This window comes from Haliotis asinina, chromosome 2 (assembly GCF_037392515.1).
Source record: "Haliotis asinina isolate JCU_RB_2024 chromosome 2, JCU_Hal_asi_v2, whole genome shotgun sequence".
Classification (NCBI taxonomy): Eukaryota; Metazoa; Mollusca; class Gastropoda; order Lepetellida; family Haliotidae; genus Haliotis; species Haliotis asinina.
The window spans coordinates 80,605,498-80,630,059 of NC_090281.1; the positions used below are offsets into that span (position 1 = coordinate 80,605,498).

At 38.6% G+C, this 24,562-nt stretch overlaps 1 protein-coding gene across 2 annotated transcripts in view; it reads left to right on the top strand.

Moving 5' to 3' along the window:
• LOC137274414 (nuclear pore complex protein Nup98-Nup96-like) overlaps positions 1-24,562 on the top strand; it is a 37,779-nt gene that overhangs the window by 6,801 nt on the left and 6,416 nt on the right. The window contains exons 12-34 of one of the 2 annotated variants that reach the window (XM_067807586.1): positions 295-318; positions 2,983-3,250; positions 3,715-3,817; positions 4,211-4,360; positions 4,840-5,039; positions 5,638-5,742; positions 6,139-6,271; positions 6,795-6,999; positions 7,467-7,606; positions 8,155-8,268; positions 9,004-9,114; positions 12,346-12,562; positions 13,739-13,873; positions 14,305-14,460; positions 16,880-17,179; positions 18,167-18,309; positions 19,010-19,154; positions 19,783-19,878; positions 20,509-20,618; positions 21,284-21,463; positions 21,764-21,897; positions 23,452-23,739; positions 24,102-24,257. In XM_067807586.1, coding sequence (XP_067663687.1) covers positions 295-318; positions 2,983-3,250; positions 3,715-3,817; positions 4,211-4,360; positions 4,840-5,039; positions 5,638-5,742; positions 6,139-6,271; positions 6,795-6,999; positions 7,467-7,606; positions 8,155-8,268; positions 9,004-9,114; positions 12,346-12,562; positions 13,739-13,873; positions 14,305-14,460; positions 16,880-17,179; positions 18,167-18,309; positions 19,010-19,154; positions 19,783-19,878; positions 20,509-20,618; positions 21,284-21,463; positions 21,764-21,897; positions 23,452-23,739; positions 24,102-24,257 — 3,613 coding nt within the window. The remainder of the gene's footprint in view (positions 1-294; positions 319-2,982; positions 3,251-3,714; positions 3,818-4,210; positions 4,361-4,839; positions 5,040-5,637; positions 5,743-6,138; positions 6,272-6,794; positions 7,000-7,466; positions 7,607-8,154; positions 8,269-9,003; positions 9,115-12,345; positions 12,563-13,738; positions 13,874-14,304; positions 14,461-16,879; positions 17,180-18,166; positions 18,310-19,009; positions 19,155-19,782; positions 19,879-20,508; positions 20,619-21,283; positions 21,464-21,763; positions 21,898-23,451; positions 23,740-24,101; positions 24,258-24,562) is intronic. The other variant, XM_067807587.1, reaches the window with a different exon arrangement.

The following is a 24,562-nucleotide window of genomic DNA, read 5'->3' on the forward strand; positions in this document are numbered from 1 at the left end:
ATTATGAAAGTTTTCCACATTTCTCTTATGCCATTATTTGTGCTGTAACTAAGGACGAGAATTTTTGACAAAGCCAAGTAGAGACATTAGACACTTTTTAGTCTTCTGTAGTGCTGAGGGATTTTAGCTTTGCTTTTCTTAGTGCTAGATATCACTTTCCTGTTGTGATTTACTATTTGCCACAGTGCTAATTACCTCTATTCCTTGCCATGGTCATAAAGCAACCACTCCTGATACATTCCTTACTGTTTAAAAGCCTCCGTAAATAACATTATTTTTTAACAATGCCTTCAGGATTTGGAGGTTTTGGTTCAACAGGTAGGTAACAGTTAAATGGTATTCTCATGTTCCCAACCATGCTTACCTGCTGCCTCATTTGCACTTTCAAAATCAGGAGACATCTAGTGGAGTTTATGCTTGTGTCCATTTGATCAATTGCTTGCTGTAGCATGTGGATGAACAATTATTTTGTCATGTGTTTAGTGACAATGAGATAGGCTTTGATCTTAAGTTGTAACATGTTTTGGTAGAGGGCATTTGTACTGAGTAAAATGTTGCAACCATCTGTTGCTTGTTGGAAGGCATTTTTTTTTTTTTTTGTGCGTCAATCCTGTTATCATTCACACTTTATTCATGGTCTGAATATTTTTGCTCATCTGCAAGAACTATCTGCCATTAGTATAATGGTGACAGGCCACAGAGAAATGTCACTGTCCTTAATTTCTACTTGTCCCAGACTTGTAGACTTATCTTTTAACACTACTGTTATTTCTCGCTGCTCTACATGCTGGAGAAACTCCCTACTAAGATTTTTCAGCACACATCTGCTTTTTTTCCATTCAGTCTGTCATCTCTGATGAAATGAGTATGACATAAGATACTTCATTCATTTATTATTTAAAATTTACATAGGTGCAACCTGTAACTGTAAGCTCATTTATGCCAGTTTGCACCCAGTATTGTAACTATTTTGTAATGTGATTTATAGGAAACAGATGCTAGGTGTTTATTTTTGTCATATGCATCAAGGTTTGCACTGTGTGCAAGCAGGTTTTATTTCGTAGATAAAGCCCTGACATATCTTAAATTTCAGGCGGTAGGGTAGCCTAGTGTTTAAAAGTGTTTGCTCGTCACACTGAAGGTCACAATGCATTTCCCCATATGGGTACAATGTGTGAAGCCCACTTTGGTTTCCCCAGCTGTGACATTGCTGAAATAATGCTAAAAGCAGCATAGAACCCAACTCACTCACTATTGTTCCACCTTTCTGATAATGGGTTAGGGTTATTTTCATGAAACATACCACTCACACAAGTCCTGCTTTTCCATCACAAATGTGGCTTATCACAAAGAAATGTTTTATTCACAGGCATATTTTTATTAGGTATATTTTTTAATAGTTTATTTTTTTATTTTTCTGGGCCAGTTGGCCTTCAGCCCTTATGACTGGAATTAAGTAGTCAAATCTGTTCACCTGGGAGCATGGAATTATCAGTTTCTCAAAACCTTTGTATACTATTTCGTTTAAAAGTTTGACAGTGTTTGACAATACACACAACTAGAATGTGACAGATTCAGTGTTAAGTTCTAGTGAATCTAAACAAGAAGATATTGCTTCCTTTTTGCTGAACTGTAATTGTAGTTTTTATGTTTTGTTTGCCTGCCAAATCTGATATGATATCTTCAGACATCTACTTTGCCTGATAATGCTGATACAAGCCCACTTTCCTTTTTGGCCAGTTTGGTATTTTTAACTGTTGCAGACTACATTAATCATCATATCCAGAGAATACTGTTTTCTTATCAGCTTATTCCCTTCTTTTTCCAGGCTTAGCTTTGGGAATTACATTTAACTCACTATTTGATTGCATTATCTACCCATGAAGATTTAGAATTGATTTTCAGTAACCCATGCTTGCCGTAAGTGGCGACTATCGGCTGCTCAGGCTCGCTGACTTGGTTGGCACACATTGTATCCCAGTGATGAAGATGGGTGCTCCTGATGTTGATCACTGTATTGTCTGGTGCAGACACAATTATGAACAGACAGCTGCTGTGTAGCTGAAATATTGCTTAGTGCACAATTCAACAACAAACAAACTTTGTGGACCACTTCAATATTTCTATCTGTTGTAGAATACCACATTCTCTGTATTCAGAGAATACCATTCTCCTATATACTTATTCACTTTTTTTCCAGGCTTCGCTTGGGGAAAATACATTTTAGTCATTCTTTGATTGCCTTATCTTCCAATGTCAGTTGATTTGTTGTATGCCATTCTTCCATAATTTTAACTACGTTTTGTATATGCAAGTTGTTATTTCTTTGCTTGACAAGACTGATTAATTTGTTGTTATGTAATGCTTATTTATTTTGAAAGGATTTGGACATTACAAACATTGATTTTGTGTATAGTCGAAAAATTGAATGAACTAAGGATTAAGAATAGTTACCAGTTGTAAGGAAACATTTTTGATGAATCAGAATTTTGTTGTTTTAGTATAGCATACTTGGATGAAGTAAAGTAGCCATCAGTTTTGACAAATATTCGATGTGCTCCAAGGCGCCGCTGCCTCTGCACATTATCAGTTAGAGGGTATGACAGTATTAGTTATGACAAACATTAATTTGAAAAAAGTGGAGGGAAACCCTTGTGTTAATAAAAAGGTTTATATTTCGATTATAATCAATAACAGTTCACCACAAGTCCTCAATATTCGATAGTGAATCTCATTTCCGATTCCTAACACTAATTCTAGTTGAAACTGAGGCGATGCACAAGATCAATACAAACATCCAGGTTCTGTTTAACCGGATTGTAATTAATATTACTTACTGAGAGATAACAATCTGAAATTATTTTTAGTATACAAACAAGTAGGTCAAGAGTTGCCAAGAGTATCTTTGATTGTTATCTACCTTTTGCCACTGGGTAAATGTGAGAGATATTGAGTAACGAAGTAACCCACTTTTATCAACAGCTAACACAGGAGGGACTGGACTGTTTGGTAACAAGCCAGGTGGATTTGGAACAGCAGCAGCTTCCACACTAGGTGGTGGAACTAACTCCTTCAACTTTGGTCAAACTGGACAGACTGGTACAGGACTGTTTGGCGCCAACAACTTGAACAAGCCTTCTACCTTTGGCTTCAACTTCAACAGCGGTCAGACTACTGCATCCACAGCTTTTGGGGGTGTAGGAGCGGGATCAGGTTTCTCATTAGGAGGAAACACCAGCACACTTGGAACGTGAGTAGCAACCTTCTTACTATGGGCTGTTGATATTCATGTGGTCTGTTAGGTGTGTCTGCATGAGAAAGGAAGGTCTGTCTTTCGAACCCAGCTGTGTAACACTGAAAGCAGATTGGAGATCATACTTGTTGAATGTGTCAGAGTCAGTATATTGTTTCTGAGTGAGGCATTCATAATAAGTCAGATGGAGGCTAACTACAATGGTGGAATTGATCCAGAGTAGTATAAGCCACAATTGCGCTCATGCTAAGTCCTACGTAAGTGCAGTAAACTTGAATGCAATCTATGACTAAACACTGCAGTTAATTCAGTTATCTTTTTGTCTGCTAATGTTTGATGATCTATAATTAATATTGAAGTGGAATAGTTTGATAGTGTATTTGCTCTTACATTTAGGTATTAATGAGTGTGATCACTCTCTTGAGAAGATCTTGTCCAATCAGTATTATCACATGTTACAGGACAACCAACCCAGCTGCAAGCAACAACCAGCTGCAGCAGCAGCTCTTGGCTCTTACCAGCTCACCGTTTGGGGACTCCCCTCTCTTCTGGAATCTCAAACAGGTCAGTAACTATACACTAACTTCATCCTTAAATCCCACGCTGCTAACAGTGTGCATATGACTGTGAACAGGGAAGTATCAGTTGTGGAAGCCAGTTCAGAAGTCATCATTCAGTGGTTCCAGTCCTACACACATGGACACACATAATCATGATCATTACTTTGAAGTGGAGCGGGCAGGTGGAGGGTCATTTGTTACAAGGCACACAGTCCTATGGATATTTGAAAAAGCTTTTGAAGTTTTCTTTTCTTTTATAAGTATTCAAAATGTTTTTTGAAGAAGAAACGGGTTAATGTCTTGTTTACTGACAAGGGAAGTTGACAAAGTGATACATCTGATAGAATACCCCTGAAGATTCATGTGAACATACTAGTAGCCATCTTTTTTCTTTCAGAACTCTGAGAAAAGGGAGGAAGTACTTAAACCTACCAACCCTGCTGCTCAGAAAGCAGCCCTGAGTTCTTCCAGTCAGTACAAAGTGAGCCCTCGACCTACAGCCAAGATCAAGCCCAAGTCACTACACTCTCTCATGAATGGAAGCAAGGTATGGGCTGCAAATAAGTTTCTTTGACATCTTCCCTACTAACTGTGTCTGGATTAGTCTTTGCATGTTGACCAGCATGCTGTCTTATTAGAGGAAATATGTGTGAAGATCCAGATTAATATTGTCTTCAGTAATCCATGCTTGTCATAAGAGGCGATTGATTGAATCGAGGATCAGTCTCAATAACTTTGTTGAAACATGTCATTGTTTCTCATTTATGTAGATCAGTGCCCATGCTGTTGATCATTGAATTACCTAATTTTGGCTCGATTATTTACAGTCTATGTGACGGTATAGCTGGTATAATGGTGAATGAAGTGTTTAACAAACAAAACAACACAGAAAGGGCCTCACAGAATTTTCTAAAGTTAGTGGTTTCCAGAGTTGACATGGTGAATATTGGTGTTGCTTTATGCAGTACTACATGTCCAGTGATGTAAATGATGGTGGGTGTAAAAGTGAGTGTGGTTTTATTTCAGTCTCAGTTGTTTGATGGGTTGGAGGATGAGGATTTCAGTTTTGGCAATGACACGTTCATGCCACGTCGAAGTGTGAAGAAACTGACGCTAAAGAAAGTGAACGGTGACTCCTCCATAAGCAGAACCTCATCACAGACTGATGAACATCCAGACCTACAGTCTTTCAGCCAGGACACTCCCAGACCTAAACCCATTACAAGGTTAGTGGTTGTTCAAGCTATAAACCCTCCTGTTGAAACCTCTTTATTGAACATTATATGCTGTATTATTCAGGAGGCTAGATGCTGCTATAGGCTTTTGTTCTACGAAGTGATCATGGCTCCAAGATGATCCACTCTTATACTTTGGAGGTTGTTGTATTTTGGAGTGTTTTTTTTGCATTGATCATATGAAATCCCCTGGTGGATCAAGTCTGGACTATGGGGCATCATGGTACCTCATTGGCATCAATTGTTTGCATTTATAACCACTGGGTTGTCTAGTCCAGACTCTAGTGCTAACTGTCCATGGGAATATTGCTATCTTTGGCATAAACGAAACAATTTTCCACACAGACTTACAGCTAATGCATCTTTGAGATTTTAACTGGAGACGGGAGGAGATTGTGTCCTGGCACAAAGACATCACTACAACTCCTGTGCTCAAGCATTCTGCCTGTCTTGAGAATGATAGATCCATCATGACACAAAGCATTTCATCACATGATTCATCTTTTGTACAGTATGTGAAATGAAAGGTCTGTATCTTGAGTCATGACAGTGAATTATTTTGCATGTACATTGACCATTACATCTGCAGAACACTACAAGCAGACTTAGATCGTGCCGCCCACAGTCCTGACACAGAGCCCATACTCCGTACCAAGAGCATCACAGAACCTGCCAGACAATCTCCTATCAAAGAGTAGGTTATCAATATTAAGTTTTCATCATGTATTTTTCGTTTGTATTTGTATCTGATTCCAACTAAGAACTAATGGCAAGCATCCTGTGCTGGTTTCACTCTGAGACTATATTTCAACGATTTTGTTTCTTTCTGCCACAAAATACATGGTTTATTGCAGAGTGTGGACAACAAAGAGTAATAAACATGTCTCCTGCCCAGATTTGGGCATTATTTTGTGCTGTCCCAGTTCCACTCCTCATGAGTTTTAATCGTAGATTCACACTTTCAGTAATCATTGGATGTGTGAGACATTCAGTATTTGTTCTTTCCTCAAACTTGACAAAATGTGCTATTCTGTTTGCTTGAAGGATTGATCTTGACTTAGTCTCATTAATGCTCTTTCTCTCTTTACAGTACCACCAATCTGGATGACACTATCGCTGCTCTGAATTCCAAGAACAAAGCTCTGTCAGGGGACAGCCATTCTGACATGAACAAATCTCACAGTGAACAAGATTTGAATATTTCCCTAGAACCCCAGGCACAGGTAACCTCAACAGTGTCATGTTGAAGAACTGAAGCACAGGTTCTTCAACAGCCAATGCTTATATAGAACATTTTGTTGTCAATACATATAAGAGTATTTCAAATATAGCGTGTTAATAAGGTTTTCAACTTACATTTTAACTGGGAAACCCAAACGTTGGATTTTTGGTTTTTAGTTTCAAACACTGCCCAATTTTTTTAAAAGGCTGCTTTAGTTTGCATCCTTAAAAGATGTAAGTTTTTCTTGATAAATAGGAGTATTAATAATTCTTGCATATGCCCTCTGGTTATTTTGTCTTTGCTGGATGAAATTGGTACGAAAAGTTCTATTGATCACAAAATGGTTCCTGTGTTTTGGGTGCCATCAGGGTAACATATTTTGCCTCCGTGACCATTTACAGATGTGCAAGGTGGGAAAACACACTTCTGATGCTATAAAGAAAATCAAATTTGCAGAGCCCTAAAAGCGCAACAGTTGTCAACTTTTAGCAGTAGATACTCAGTTACATCTTGTTTTTGTGCAGATAGAGGACTTTGAACCTCACCCAACTGGAATCATCTTGACCCGCCCTGGCTACTACACAAACCCATCACTAGACAGCCTTGTGGAGTTAATGGATGAGAATGGAGATTGTTTTGTGGATGATTTTACAATCGGACGAGAAAACTATGGCAGTCTGTTCTTTCCTGGTTCAACCAATGTTGCCAACTTGAACCTGGATGAAATTGGTAAGGAAACTTATCTTGATTACAAAATGATTCAGTTTGTTGATTGTTGTATTTGGTTGGATGAAAGTTGATTCAGAATATACCATCTGGACATGTTTAATGTAGACTGAATATAGAAAGAATGATTTAAAAAAGACATTGCTTACTGAAACATGGGTTAGTTCATGGTATTGCTTATCAAAAGATACTCTTGGACTCCTTTCAGAAAGCACTATGATGATCCTAAGTCACTATAATAACGATAGTGCACTGTTAAAAATGGGAGTTCAGGTTAACCTTAGTATTGATTGCATTGTGAAAGGAGCTCTGGTTTCATACTTGTTGATTTACTAGTTGAAAAGGAGCTTATGTCTTGCTTGATTTAACTCACTATTGTATTGATAGGTTGTATTTCTGTGTATTTGTATTTTTTACAGTGCCTACTTACTATTATTTCTATGATTGTATTATGTGGATAATTTTTACAGTGCATTTCCGCCGTAAGGAGGTGATAGTGTACCCTGATGATGACAAGAAACCCCCTCTGGATGAAGGTCTTAACAAGATAGCTGAAGTGACATTGGACTGTGTTTGGCCCAGTGACAAGACCACAAGGTCTCCCATCAAGGTAAGAAAAAAATCAAAACAAAAGCAGTTCACACGGTGGCAGGTATTGCTCCAAAAATGTATGTTCATGTTCTAGGTGCTAGTTTCGTAGTTAAAAAACATTTCATGTCAAGCAGTGTCTATTTTGAATGCTGTGATTGCCTTTGTCATGGAAAGCGATAACAGTGAAACAGATCAAGTTTAATGGGTCTGTTCTGGGTGGGAGGGTTTGTATTTGGTAGCAGGGTTCAAGTAATTTAATATTTGCTGATTCAGCTCATCTCATAACTCTGTTTATTCTACTTATGGATATTGCTGGAATGCAGATGTGTATAACTCTCATGCATAATGTGTGAAATTTCTGGTGTTGCCCTGCTGTGATATTTTGCTTAAATATTGCTAAAACCAGTGTAAACCCATACTCACTCGCTCACTCATATCTTTTGCTGTTGTACCAAATCTGAATTCAAGCCTTCACACAGTTCGATCCTTGATTTCTCAGTGCTTTTCCTTAAACCTTTCTCATCTTTAAGAGGCCAGCGTATAAAGAGATCTTATTTCCTTTTACAGGATCCGACTAGATTGAGGACAATGAACTACCAGACGAAAATAGAAGAGATCACAGCAAAGATTGGAGCCAAGTTCATAGACTACCGACCTGAAACTGGATCCTGGGTTTTTCAAGTGAGACCAGTTTCCTTTTCAACACTAATTTGTAATGCATATATACACTTTGATGAGAAATTGTTAATGAACCTTAAGAGGATGATTTGGTCTAACTTGATTGTTTTTTCTCCTTGATGCTCAGGGCAGAAAAGGACCACAGAACCCACTACTCATTGCTTTGTGTATGAACTGATTGAATTTGGGGTTGAATGGTTGCAGACAGGTGAAATGTATGTCATCTTGTCCGGACAGTATTTATAAATGTCCAGCAGTCACATTTCCCCAAACTCTGGTCTGCCTAATGAAAGCTTGTTTGTCTGTGCCGCCATTCAAAAATTCATTTACTTGTATAAAATGGTCCCCAGGATATTGCCAGAGTATATTGGTGAAATATATGAATGTGAAATATAGTGAATCCATAGTATTCCAGCCATATGGTGGCAGTCCGTAAATAATTAAGTCTGGACCAGACAATCCAGTGATCAACAGCATGAGCATCATTCTGTGCGATTGGGAACCAATGACATGTCAACCAAGCCACGGAATCTGACCGCCCGATTCTATTTGTCATGTATAAGCTTTGGTTATTAAAGATCAGTTCTAACCTTGGCCTTCATGGGTTGAAATTGAGTTGCTGTTACTGAAAAACTGTTATGATATGCAAGTGATGTTTTCATTCATGGAATAAGAAATCATTTTGAATGAACCATATTAACTTCATGTACATTGAATATAAATTTCCTTTATTTGCAGGTGAAGCATTTTTCTAAATATGGTCTTGTTGATGACTCTGATGAAGAGGAAGTATCTGAATCAGAAAAGAAAAAATTGAAGCTTGCTAAAGAACAACAGTTGCAGATACAGGTCAGTAGCCAATGAAAATACAGGAGAGAGAGAGTGGTGTGTGTGATTGGCTAACTTACATCCAGTGGGAACCTTCCAATCTTCAAGAGGCAACCTATCAGCAGGATTGATGCGTTGCTCATTGAAACATGGATAGAAAGTGTGACAACGTCTGTGATTGGATAAAATGCATTCAGATGAACAATTCTAAATGGATTAAAGATGTCAGCTGGGCTGATGTTTGTGGTCTTTCATGAGGTGATGGTGAACAGTTTAGAAGGTTTTGGAATGGACACTTCGAAAGATGGACAGCCACAAGATTCAGTGCATTTCAGTGCTTGTCTGTGGTTTGATTAGTGATTATAATGCAACAGTGAATCTACTCATAGAGCCTCAAGTTTTCATGAAGATGATTTTTATATTTTATATTTTAATCATTTTATTGCTATGAGTTTGACCATTAACAACGTTTTGCTTGTTTGTATTCTTTAAAATCATCTATCATTTCATCCATTATGTTCAGACAGTCTCAAGTATATGTTACTAACTGTCAGTTCAGAACAGTTGACAGATAAGCATGTCATAAGAGTTTAAGTGTAGCCATTTTATTGTTCACCATCATCAAATTGATCATGCATTAGGAATTTATTTTTACTTTGGTATAATTTTTTTTCATATGATGTACAGTATGTTGCTGATGTTGGATTATATTTTTCATTTATATTTCATGCACTTATGAAGTTGAACTGTGATATTTGTATTTATCATATATGTGCAATGTTGAGATACTTATTTATTCCCAGTCTCCAAATATTTATCATTTACTATATATCATTTGTAACATATGTCATATTGGGATTACACTTAGTTAATAAATAAAGTATATCATTTGTTTCCTGTGCTGGCCAACAATGTTTCACACATAAAATGTAATATAAAATTGCTACAATTTTGTAAGTTATACCATAGCTGTTTCACATAAGAAATCAGATTCTATATATCTACTAATCTGAGTGGTCTTTGTACCTTGGCTTTCAGTTTCTGAAAAGATTTGTTTAGTATTTTCCTCAAAAAAACATGTCCCTGAGATCACAATGGATAGGGCCATTGCTTTATTAGTTATTTGATGATTTAGTTGTGTAGTATGCATTCATGCGAAAAGAGAAAAAAAGATTTAGATAATTTTGATATTGGATATTGCTCTATATGTCTAAGCTATTATGAATGTTTGTTGAGGTGTTTGGACAGGTGACACTTTTTAACTTCCATATTCACTGCTTTGTTGATCTTACTGATTAACCTGGAAGTATTGTATGTAGATTACATATTTTAGGGTTGTGCAAATGTACTTCTCCTTGTTTGACTTTGTACTGTGTGTATGGGCTGCACTAGTTTGCATGAAATGTCATGAACGTCATGTTGTGAAAATAAAGAAACTGAAATATGCCGGTCTACAATTCTTGTTATTGTATGATGATCAACCCTCACCTGTATGTGATTACAACACTGAATGTTTTACAAATCATTTTTTTAGGTTTGGATCATCACACAAATTGGTTTTAGCGACATATTTAAAACTCCTGACTGGTCAATCTCAAAGGTTACCCGATGCGACCTCCCATAAGGTTTTGTTAGACTCAGTGGTGGAGTGTAACGAAAAGTACTGACACTAAGTTTACTTAGACTGACAACACTTGGTACTAAATACACTTAAACCCATAGCAGTGTTTTAAGTAAAACAATTTTGCTAGACTGCCAAAGGACCTACAGAATATAGAAGCTGCACTAGTACTCTTCAGGCCCTCATTTTGTCCCCAGCACCTTTGTGCGACAAATCATCACATAAATTCACTGCCATAAGGTTTGATACTACAGGCCTGAAACAAGATCAAGCTACCACAGGCCTACAGACAAGCGCATGTTTCTGTCACTCATTTTCAGTGGATTTTAGTCTTGAGAAATAATTTCCACTCAATTTATTAGACTGAAAGAAATTGGAGATGTATACTACTGGATGCAGTAATATTGCAGTGTCAGATTCTTTTTAACTTTATAAGTTTTCCAGTGGTGAATGATTACTCTCTCATCAGTGAGTCAGGACACCAATGCAATATTGAGGTGGTTATGGAAGATGCATTCTGATTGGTCAATTGGATTTGGTAACTGACTTATGAAAGTCACCAGTTAATTTCATGTATCATAAGGAACATTACTTCATACAATGATTCTTAATTTCACAATTATTTTTGCTGGTGGTTAAACTTGGAATTGATGATGGCCCATCTGTTTGTAGTGAATATTATTACTCTCATAGAGACATGGTGATTGGCAGAGACAAACCTGTAATTACATATATTGCAAAGAAATGAGACCTTAAGGAATCATGCAGAAATTGTAGCTTTATGCAAAAATTTAAATTTGTGCTCATTATTCATGGTTTCTGTGACAACCTTTCAAGACAGAATGCTTAATATTTGATCCACACCAACATGTTTTTTCTGAAATGGTTAAACTAAGTGCAGTGCAAGAGGGGCCCTTTTGGTATTCTTTCAAATGTGTTATGCTGGTGGTTTTGTTGGTAGGAATCAAGTGCTGCTTTTAAGAATTTGACCTGACAAACACTTGCATGTACAGTACATTTGCAAAAATATATTTTCAGAAAATATCACCTAAAAACAGGTATTATTTTTTTTAGAGTCGCACTGAAATTGAAGGAAGATAACTTTGCAGCTAACAACTCTTGTATATCTAGGCTACCTATTTCAATTTCAATACATATCTTCATGGGGATTGTGTGCCAGGATAACCCTAGGATACATTCTGTGGCATTTCAGCATCAAAATATGAATTGTTACATCCTTGATTGATTGTTATTGAAAAAAGTGAAGCCAATGAAAGTGTTTTTCCTCTAAAAGTCTTACATTTGGTAAGTCTCGGTTTTTGTTAATGATCACGAATCAGAAAAAATTTTACAAGCTTCATAAAACATGCAAATTAAGTAAATACATTTAGCTGAAAATTTCAAACACCCAAATCAAAAAGGTCCCCAACTAAAATGTGCCTGGTAGGGCAATGGCACACCCCTAAAATCTCCTAGGTTTATCCCTGTGTTTGGCACACCTCAAAACAAGCACATTCCCCTCCATGATATCATTATTTGTTGGCTTACCCATGTTGCCTCCACATCAGGCTTGCATCATGGGATATGGTCACTTAACGATTCTGAGTGACCAATAAGATGTTACTTTTCAGAAGCTGAAAATACAAACTGAAGCCCAAATGAAGGGGAAGGAGGTCAGAGATCAAGATGACATGGCATTGCAGCTTCAGGGCCTAGCTGGTAAACCTTTGTCACCCCCGAAGGAGGGATATGAAGCCCATTATGCCCAGTCTGAAGGTATCGATGATTTGGATGAGGATATGCCGGATATCACCATGGAAAAGTTCCCTCGACATATGGAAGACTCAGGTGGGTTGGGAGAAATAGATATTTGACAGGTGGCAATTGGATGATTGATTTGTGTTTTTTCCAAGGGATGTGGAAGATTCAGATGGGCTGGAAAAATTGGCTTTGGCATTGAGGGAAGCAAATATGGATAACCATACCTGGTTGTGACAGGGAAACAAACACTGTAGTGACAATTCAAGAAACATATATGGTTGTGATAATTTGTGAAACACATGATAGTGATCATTGGAGAAAAACACATGGTAGTGACAATGAAGGAAACATAAATGACAGCCATGATTGTGGAACAAACCTTGTAGTGACAATTCAAGAAAACATACATCTCATAGTGAAAACTTAGGAAACACACCCTAAAGTTAAAATTGAGGAAACACATCTACTAGTGAAAATTGAGGAATCACACTTAATGGTGACACACTGTAGTGAGAAGTTGGGGAAACACACATGGTAGTGAGAAGATGGAGAAACACACATGGTAGTGAGAAGTTGGAGAAACACACATGGTAGTAACAGTTGTGAAACACATCGTAGTGAGAAGTTAATAGAAACACACATGGTAGTGAGAAATTAGGAAACATCCATGGTAGTAACAGTTGGGGAAACACATGGTAGTGATAACTGGTGAAACAACTGGTTGTGGCTGCCACCATCAGAATTACAGTAGCCCTTCATTTACATGCTTGTTGCCTCAATCACTAAGAATAACCTTAATATCAGTGGCACATGAATTTCATGATCATTGTTAAGGATACCAATGTGCTCTTATTAATAGTCTGAGTTTGTCATTACTGTACTGGTTGTAGGAGTTCAAGTGGAACACAAACTTCCTTCCCTTCTTGTAGTAGAACAGCAATAAGGTATTAATTTGCTCCCTCTAAACAACTCATGAGAGTTTCGAGGATTACAGTCCTGCCCCACAACAAAGCACAAGTGATACATATTGTCTCACTTTAGGCAAGGGTCTTTGTTAAAAATTACATCTGTTCACCCAGCAGAAAATGGGTACCCAGTTGGATATAGTTATGTAACTGTAACAATTTAGTGCCTAAGCATGGGTTATCTATTGTAATAATCAGTATCAGATTAATCACCGCAAGCAGTAACTTGGTGTTTGGAGACTGTGCACTATGAATATGAATTATTTTTAACTTTAATGTGACGTTCATGTTTCCCCAGATGATGATATGAAGGGTGTGACCGACACCCCCTCCTCCCACCGCCTGGCCTCCAGCATGGGGGTCAGTGCTCACAGCATGCAGGTCATGAAAGCCTCCTTCTTTGGTGATGACGACTATCAGGATGACTTCAAAGGTAGGAGGGGCAGTTCGGTAGTTAGATGGTTAAAGCTTTTTCTGATAAAGGAAAACTCCCAGGTTCAGTTCTCCATGTTGATACAGTGTGAAGTCATACCCCAATTATGTTGATATTCTTGTTGCTGATCATCTGGTCCAGACACCATCATTGACAGACCGTTGCCATGTAGCTGGAATATTGCTGACTGTGGTGTTTCACAAACAAAAACCCAACAGTGTGAAGTCCATTTTAGGTGGTATTGCTTGAATATTGTTTCAAGTCATGCAAAAGGCAACACATTCGTAATATTTGTGCTGAAAAAAATTGCAGCTTACTTCAGCATGGTCATTGACAGTGCAGTAGTCACTGGTTTGGGAGGGCCAGTGATCAGTGGCCCTCATATCTACAGTTTCTTTGGCTATATGATTTGATTAAATGTTCACTTTCAGGCAAGCTGAGTGGCTTTACTTCGGGCCAGAGCTTCCTCAAGCAGCAGGACAAGACAATGCCAAGTTTGTTCAGCCCTGCACTAAAGTCAAAGTATGTGAGTCCATTGAGGGTGACCCAGTCTCCAGTACCCCAAGAGATGCAGAAACAGCCCCCAGGTAGGAACAGGCGATCCTCCATACAGAAATTGTGAACTAGCATATCACCAAACTATGTTGAACAGCAAAGGAAACACAACTCTGGCTTTTAGTCATGTTTTAAAATAGAAAACAAACATGAACATTCACTTGACTTTTATAAGATTTCATTTTTGCATTTCTTTTCCTTTTTTAAGAATTAAAAGAGAGTTTTCACAGCATTTCTTTTACATTCAAATTTTTGAAGAATTGGTTAAGTCAGTTTAGAGGTTGAACTCAGCACACTCTGGTCTATCCTTCAAAAGACTGTACATCAGATTATGTATAGGATAAAGCATGACCCACGGGCATTACGGAAAAGTAAGTATGTTTTCCCAAGGGAAATACTTGAGGGCCTTAAGCTTAAGGCTTAAGTCCCTTTTGCCTTTAGCAAAAGAAATGCTTAATGCAATGCACAGCCTTAAGCCTAAGGCCCTCAGACATTTCTTTCATGGAAACATACTTACTTTTTCATACTGCCCCTGGGTCATGCTTTATCCAACTTATAAACCATCCAAAGATATACTTCAGATATACAGTCATCCCTCGCAATAACGCGCTTCGCGATACCGCTGATTCAGGTAAACCGCAGGGTAATCCATGGCTCCCATAAAAAGGTTGTACTGCGATAACACCCCTTCATGAAATCGAAAATAGCTCATCAACAAATCCGCTGCTGCGCTCTTATAACTGACGTAAACTAGTGAAATTCAGTGCGAATGGCAACTGACAGTGTTTATCGTACATATCCATTGTGTTTCACATGCTTAAAACATGCAGGGTTTTCTCCAAAAATAGTCGTACCAACATCGTAGCAATAACTTATGAAAGACAAGACATGCTATCAGTCGAGTTACGAGTACTTACAATGTTTGCTGTGATGCAACACAACGCGCTTTAGCGCGGTAAGACACAGTCATCCCATGATGTATGGGGTCAGAGACCACATTTTATTTGATTAAATTCAATCCCAATTTTATTTATAAAACTGTTGACAGAAACAACGGAAACACCATGAGAGCATTAACTCATTCCATATGCGTACAACTTCCGCTTACCTCATTCGTGAGGGTCCGTTTTTCGCACCTACCCCGATAGCACCAATTTCACATTACTCTTAGCAGTCACCAACAGATTACAGTCTCGTAATCCATGGACTCCAAGATCCGCATTATTGACTCATTGAAGTCAGTTTCAACAATTAAATGGGCAAAATTTTGTTTTTTTTACAATCAAAGTTGCAAGTATCGCGGGAAGCAGTGACTTGTCAAACTGTCTCCTACGTAAATTGTATCAAGACAGGTAACGGCCTGTGGTCATTGTTATGTTAAATATGTTTGCAGAAAACTTGCATTATATACTAGGCAGATAGCAATGTAATATAATCTGTTACAATAGCAGCTTAATATGTAAAATATTCTGATAATGGAAGAGAAGTTCTTTGATGTAATATTATCGATCGTTTTTACCTGAATCACCGGTACATTGGACCAAAACATCTGTGCACAGCTGATCGCTATTTCCAGCTTAGTTGAATAACAGCAAGGACATATATTCACGTCTTTGATAACGGGTAGTGATTTTTTATTGCAAAGTTTCCCGTACATATATATATATTTTCATTTTCAAAGTTTGATTATTTTCACCTTCAACGATACGATATATTTTTACTGGACCCAATTCACAAAACAGCTGTTTTGTTATGTCCTTGGAATAACTCGGCCTTTGTTCCACATTATGTAATAGGTACTATAACGCGGATGTCTAATAATGCAGGGGGTCATCCGTGGACCCCAAGACCCGCGTTATGGTGAGGGATGACTGTAGTTTCAATATTTGGTATTCACTGATGAAAAATCAACTAGGATGAGACTGGCAGCTGTCGCCTTGCTTTGCATGCGCAAGGCATGCCCTGCACGGGTGCTGCCTGCACTACCCATCTTGCAAGGAACACACGATTCATACTGAGAAACAATTTCATTTCGCACAGCGATCCTTCATAGCCGAGTGGATAAAACTGCCAAGCTAGTAAACGAAGGGAGGCTGGTTCAAAACCGAGTCTTGGCACTATACATGCTGGAAATTGTCAATAATGTCATATTTTACCTTCATATTCAGAGATGACAAGACGGCATCATATCAATCTTCAAAACAAGTAATAATTCAAAGTTGAGGGCAAAGGGACAATATTGAAGCAATAGCCCAGGGCAGAGGAATGATATTGAAGTAATGCCCCCTCATCGACAGGTGGGATTTGACAAGAAATATTGCCTCGTGAGAACAATAGAGTGACGTCACTGGAGATTTTTAAGAAAGATTTTTAGGTTCACTTCCATTTACTATGTTGTAGAAAATAATTTGATTTGTCTGACAGTAAACCTAAAAAATCATGTCTTTGTAGGTCTTTTCTCACAAAAGATAATAGCCCCAGAAGCTCGCCGACCTCCACAGAATTTTGGCCATCCCCCGCTTGCTGAACACATGTTGTTAACAAGTGGGTTGAGCCAGAAGGATACGCCCAGGAAGATTGCAGGGTCACGAATAAGGCGGGAAATACCTCCTGTCAGTCACTCTCTCATGTACAGGAAGCAGGCCTTGATAGTGGATGCAGGCTGTCTGATGGGCAGGTCATTCCGTGTGGGCTGGGGGCCAGGCTGGACACTGGTTCACAGTGGTCAACCCTCCAACTACAAGGAGAGAGGTAGAGATGTCCATTCAAAATTTGTCTTTATTTAGAGGGATAACTTTTCATGGAATGCTTGGTTAATTGTATTACATTATGTCATATTATGAAAGGAAAGGTAGAGACATCAATTCAGAATCTCTCTTACATGTATTGGTAAGGGTGATAAAAACTCATTGAATGTTTGCTTAATTGCATTGCACTGTCACATTGTGAGGTCATGGGTCAGTGATGGTAACATCATGGACAATAATGTCAGAATGACATGTAATATTGTATGACAATTCTAGAATGCTATTTTCTGCTGGTTAGATGAAATTACTTTATGTACTGTCTGGTAAAGTAGAATGGGTTCTGTCACATTCTCTATTTTCACTATAGTACAGTGTAAGCAATATTTAAGCATTCATTGATTTATTCCATTGTTAGCAGGATTGTATTAAATGTTTTGTTTGGGTGTCTCTAAATTCTCAGATCTAATAGATCGACAATTATGTCAAAAAATCATGTTTCCTGTCCCTTATCTTCATGGTGATTCAAATTATACAAGATGACAAAGTTTTTGTATTTTGTTCAGTCTACTTAGTATTACAAATCAGATCATTTACAAGAGTGTAATGTACAAAGACCAGCCACTGAGTAAAAGAAGTTCTAATTTACTCAGTCCTTTTCAGATTCATTTGTTGTGTCATGCTGGACCTGAGTAGCACCAGATATGCGTATATAGGTTCACGTACTCCACTCTTCTACTTGCAATGATCTGATGATCATTCTTGTAATGAAGAGGTGACTACTGGGATGAGGTGGTCAGGTTTGCTGACTTGGTTGACACACATCATTATATCCCATGTTTGTGAATCAATGTTCATGCTAGTGATCACTGGATTGTTTTGTCCAGACTCTATTATTTACAGACAGCCGTCATATAGCTGTTATATTGCTGAGTGCACTGCTCCTTTGCGCCTAGTACAGATTGTTAACTTGATGTTTCTTGGTTCATTCTAGAGGCACCACAGCAGACACCATTCTCCCTGTTGCCAGGCATCCAGGGTGGGAAGCCAGTGAGAGCAGGCAGTAAGGCGTGGACTGTGACATGCGAGAAGATGAATGTAGCTGACTATCTCACCGGCAATGACAAGACAGTCATTGTGAGTGCATCATTTCTTTCAGTTAAATTGTGATAAGCCCATCCATTTTAGACTAAGATATAGATGCAGTGCCCAACTAGAAGCAGGGAAAAGGAAGTGTGTGATAGTGCCAGACTTTCACATGTGATTGATATATTTCCTGAATTCATTACATTTAGAAGGGTCTGTGTTCAGTGATACTGATGATAGAGTGTACTGGGTTTAACTGTGTTCCCAACCAGAAAAACTTAAATCCAAGATTCGCTCAATGTATGAACTTGTTTGTCAGTACCATATCTATGCTTGTGTAAGTTGGTAAAATCCTGGATTCCTGTATCACTTGAGACTGTTTTCCTAGATCAGCCTGACATACAGCAGGTACTGGCAGGTATTACAGATACATTCATTTTCAAAGACAGAGACTGATCCATGTCCAACATGTTCTAAAGATGTGTAAGGCAATGATTTGCAAGAATGTCCTGTCCAAAGTTTAAACTTCCTGTAGCCTTATCTCTCTTAACGTGCAGTGGGGCAGCCTAGTCGTTGAAGCATTCACTCATCACACCAAAGACATGGATTCAATTCCATACATGGGTACAGCTTGTGAAGCCCATTTCTGGTGTCCCCTGCCATGATATGGCTGGATTATTGCAAAAAGCAGCCTAAAAGTAAACTTAAACTAGCTTGTCTATGTTAATGTCACTAGCTGTCTCCATTCCAGTCCACCCATGAGGAGATGCTAGATGTGCAGCTGGAGCACTCCCAGAGAGACACTGAAAGTGGCTGCCCACTATTTGTGCCATCTCCTGGTGTAGACTCTCTTCATCAGTATGCCCAGCTAGGAGAGAAACTCTTAGAGGAGAACAGTGAGTATCTGCAGTCATTCCTTTCTTTGTGGGAAGGGTATTCTCATCAAGAATTATTAAACCTGCTTAGATCAGAATGAAAATTTCCATCTGTTGCAAGTGCTCAAGATCAGCTGCATAAGGTAAGTTGTGTGGCTGCATAATTTTGAGTTACATACAAATTTGCATGCAGAAATTTGATAACCCAGTACTATAAAAACACTGGGTGGGATTTCCTAAATTTGCTTTTTCAGTTTGAATGGACTCAGTTACTTGTAGATATTGTTCCTTCTGACTTCATGCAGGCATGATATATAAATAACTTCTAGTGTGCATAAAGATGTGTTCCATTTCACATCTCATGATTTTCATCACTGTTTTCTTTGGTTGGGTAGCCTAGTAGTTAAAGCATCATCACACCAAATACCTGGGTTCGATTCACCACTTTGGCTCAACGTGAGAAGCCCATCTCTGGTGCCCATTGCCCCCTGCCCCCTGCTTTGATATTGCTTGAATATTACTAAAAGCTGTATAAAACCTAACTCACACACTCCTTGAATGTTGTGGGTGACTTCACACACATTTATGCGTATTAGAAGTAACTTGAAAACATCCTAGTATTGCATGGTATTGATGCTGACTGTTGCAGGAGGACATCCAGATGAGAGCAGTGTGGATCATATACGGATGGTGTGGAACCTCTGTGTAGCTCTGTGGGGGAATCTCCCAGAGTTCAGGTACTCAGGTGAGTCATTTACACCTGTGTGAAGCACATCAGTGGTTGCAGATAACCTGATTTCGTTCAAGTCTTTGTGTATCAGTGATTTCCTACTGTTGACACACACTGCAATATGTGAATGATGGAGGTCTAACATTGGGCCTCATTCCACAAAGTGATTGGTGTGCAAGGTTATGATTGCTTCGTGGAACAGGGCTGTGGTCTTGAACAAGCTGCATTGGATATGTTGTTGTGCAGTTGTATAGTTTGTAACTAACGTCTGAGAACATGGGTTGACAATGTATGTTGAAGATACTATACCATAATTGTGGTTGATGCAGGTGATTTATCAAAGGCAGTGAATGGTGGTATGCTGATAGCTCTACTCATGTCCATAAGTACTAAGTTAAATTGGTGACAGGTACAACCACTTGCCTATAGTCTTTTCAGAATAATATGTCCGCACTAAGCTGTACTACAATTGTTGCCCTGAGATTCTTCAGGCTCTGTGACACAGATCATTGAGAAAAAAAAAATATGTTTGGGTTTGTCATTAACTTGTAGACAAACAAAAGAAGAAAGGACATAGGATTGTCAAAACAGATCCATCAGTCATAACCTTGTTTAACACTGACTAAATCTGTATACCTCTGGTAGACACTGATGATTACGCTGAAAGCCAGGCACGGAGAGAAGCTTTCTCCAAGTGGTTGTCTGAAACTGCCAAGCCAAAGATCAAGGAAGAAGTGCAAGCGTCCAAGTTCAAGGTAAACCTACACATTCCATCTCTTCTGTGACCTACAAACCATAGCATTATTAAGATAAAGGATCAAACCTATGACTGGCCAGTGACTATAGTATGTCAACCCAATCATAATGTGGTCAGTGATGAATGTGTTCTCTCTTCACACTAAAGACTCGGGTCCCATTCCCCAGTGTGTGTTGACCAACACATAATGATCAGAAATAAAATAAACACTTAAACACTTAGATAGTTGTATGGCTGTGAGTTCAAAGGATATTAACAGCATTTCCTCATAGTAATCCTGTAGGAGGTCCAGTTAAGAATAGGTCCTGAGGAATTTGTACTCTATTAAAGAGGCAACTTCATGGATCAGTTGGCCTGACTTCTTGACTTGGTTGATTATATGCTGAACAGCAGAAGTAACACAAGTCTTGTTTGTTTTGTTGGGGTTATTTTCCAAGTTTTTACATGAAAGACATGAACATGAACACATACGTTTATGAGATTTCATTTTCCCATAATTCAGACCTGATTATTTACAGGCAGCCTGAATGTTCCAGGGAGCAAACAAACATACCTATCTGTAATTTTCTGATTTTTATGAGATACTCAATAATATGCTCCAATGCATGTTCATTTTAATAGCCATTTACAAATGAAATCACATCTTTATCTTTGTGATTTCAGAATCAAGGTCACTTAATAGCCATCTTGAGCTATTTAAGTGGGAGGCAGATTACAGATGCTTGTACATTGGCACAAAAGTCAGGTGATCACAGATTGGCACTCTCATTGGCTCAAGCGGTAGGCAGCCACGTTGCTCGGCAGATGTTGGCCCGGCAGTTGGAGGAGTGGGCAGAGCTTGGGGTACGTGGTATAAAACATTCACATATTCCTCATTCAGATCAAAATCATGAATGATTACGCTAAGCCATTTAGAAACGGTACTCAACTCAAAAAAAAAAAGTTCTAGAATTGGTACTTAACTGAGAAACTGTAATCCCAAATATAGCACATGCGAAAATTTTGAATGTTTATATATCATGTCAGGGAATGTCTTCAGGATATTTATTATTTTTTTTGTCTAAGGATGCAGAAAGTAATGGCAGTTCTGAAATAGACACTGACTCTCTTGCAAATTGATAAACAATGTGGATCATGTTCCAGGCAAATCACTTTATAGATCAAGTACGACTGAAGATCTACTCCCTTCTGTCTGGTCAACTCGTTTGGTCATCCAGCACAGCGGTCAACACATGTGACAACATGGACTGGAAGCGAGCCCTTGCTTTGCACCTCTGGTCAGTCCTCTCTTTCAAGCACTTATTCACTTAACATGTTCATTCTGTAGTCATTTCTAGCTCTTGTTTGAATCTTAATATGATCATTCTGTAGTCATTGCTATGATTTTGGAATCTGGTATGAAGTTGCGTCATGACAAGTGAAATATTTAATGTATTTTTGATGAATTTAGTGATTTACAGCAGCAGCAGTTTTTAAATACAGTGATAGGCATTCCTTCCAGAAAACCTTCTCCAGAATATCAGTAACATATAGTAAATAGGGATAGGTGATAATACTGGTTAAGCAGTAAATGGCAATTCGAACTTCACAATGCAATATATCGAGGTACACTTTAGGCTAAACCAGATCACCTGATATAATGGACAGTTTCCATGACCGTGATCAGTAACTGTTGTGATGATGTGTTTCCTTTACATTAATAGTTTTGAGAATGTTTTTGGTCATGTAATTGCATTTGCGTGACTTCTTTAACCATATGAGTAAAAGAAATAGACTACTACCAGCTCTAGTTGATAAACAAACCAGAATGGCAGACGCTTTGTCTCGAGTCCCAAATTTTAGAGCAAAGTTTCAGTTTGGAAACATTTTTACCTGATCTCTTGTACTATCATATCTGGGTGCTGACAGTAGCCAGTGGCAGTGTTTCAAAATAAGGGAAACAGTAATTTCATTACCTTAACTATGTGTTACGTTTTCATGATATCCTCAGGATACATTCAGTATCACAATATATTGCAGTGCGAACATGTAGGCAATATCCAACCATAATAGTGATTCCTCCCACCATGGTGTACAAAAAGTTGAAGTTTACTACCTTTAACTTAAAAAGAAAATGATGGTAAGATTACATTTGACGTAATATTTCAGTTGACTATTCGGTAAGCAAGCATGTTACTGTTTGTTTATTTTTACTTATCTTTTAATACCACAGGGGTTCAAAAAAGGTTTTTAACAACAGGGCAAGTGACTTCAAGAAAGTAACTTGTCCTGACTAATTTTCTACTTGTCCTGATTTTATGACACAATGTTTGATGTTAATGTTTACTGGACTATTTATCAAAGAGTTATAAGTTTCAAAGAACGGTAGCTCTAAATTGCTATTATTGTGAAATGTAATAGCTACATTATGAGCCAACATGAAATGAAGTCCAAGTTTATTTGCAGTTTGAAACCATACATGGAAATTATCTAGTAGCCCATGGACAAGTTAGATACCATTATTTGATTGCCCGAAATGAAAACTGACTTGTCCCGGGCATCAAGCAATGGGATTCTTTAACTCCGGTACCACATTTAGCAATATACCAGATTGTATGCTCCTAATTCAAAAGTTAACAGATCTGTACCTGATATTTTAGTGATTGACATCACAAGCACTGATTGACACATCTGGGTTGCAGTGACATGCTTTTGTCAAGTCAGTGATCCTGAGAACAGTAGTTACGTGGGCTGCTGAACATCAGTTCATAACAGGCTCTTCACATGTCTTAGTGACTAAATGTCTTTGTTACCTTCTTATGCTCCAAGATAACATAAGGCTTTCCTTCCAGGTATCACTGTAAGCCTAATGCAATTATACCTGAAGCCTTGGCCCAGTATGAAGATGCCTTCAAAAGCCGCACATCATACGGCAAGTACTCCAATGCCCCACTGCCTCCATATCTGGAAGACAATGAGAGTTACGAGGAAGAGGAGGAGGAGACTGATGAGCGAGATGAACATGTGGTGCGAGATACCTGTTACCACTTGCTCAAGTTGTACTGTCAGAGGGGCCATAGACTGGAGAGGATCCTCAACCCCACAACATCAACTGCCAACCAGTTGGATTACCGACTCAGGTAGTAAAACATAGCATAGTGTCTGAAGAGTACACACAGTACTCCAATGTGCTCCATTTAACCTTTAGTATATCCTAATGGAGTTCTTGGTTAGAATAGGTCATCTCGGGTCACTACAGGTGGTCTTAGGTCGCCACAGGTCATCACAACCCATGCTTCTCTCGAGACCCAATCATGATAAGGATTGTTTGGTTGCAGTTTTACTTTGCTCAGGGCATATCTCTGCCACAAACATGTTGTATGTTATTAACTGATGGTCTGATTGTCTGATTATATGCAGGAGGTAAGTCATCTAGTTTCGGTACAGTTGACTGTCTGCAGTGCGCAGTTGTTTCACTCCATGACTGTCCTGTCTGTTTCAGCTGGCATCTGTACCAGGTGTTACAGTCTATGTCCTACCACCATGTCTCACCCTACCATGCGGCCTGTCTTCATACCAGCTTTGCAGCACAGCTGGAAGCTCTGGATCTCTGGCACTGGGCTGTATTTTCCCTGCTGCATATTGAAGATCCACTCAGGTAGGTGGCCAGTGTGTGCTATTTTGCTTTTTTCCTATAAAATGATGAAATGGAACTGATCACACCAATTGAAATTTGGGCCCTGCCATCTTTGGAACCACAATTCTGTGTGTTGTGTTGTTCACTCCAGAAACTAGAAACAATTAGATTGAGTCTCAGGTCAGCTTCATCATGTCAACGTGTTAAAGTGCCATAGACCTGAGAGGAACTGGTCTTCAGCAACACATGCTTGTTGTCAAATGGCGACTAATGGGATGACTTGGTAGGCACATGCTATCATATCTCAGTGGCGTAGATCGATACTC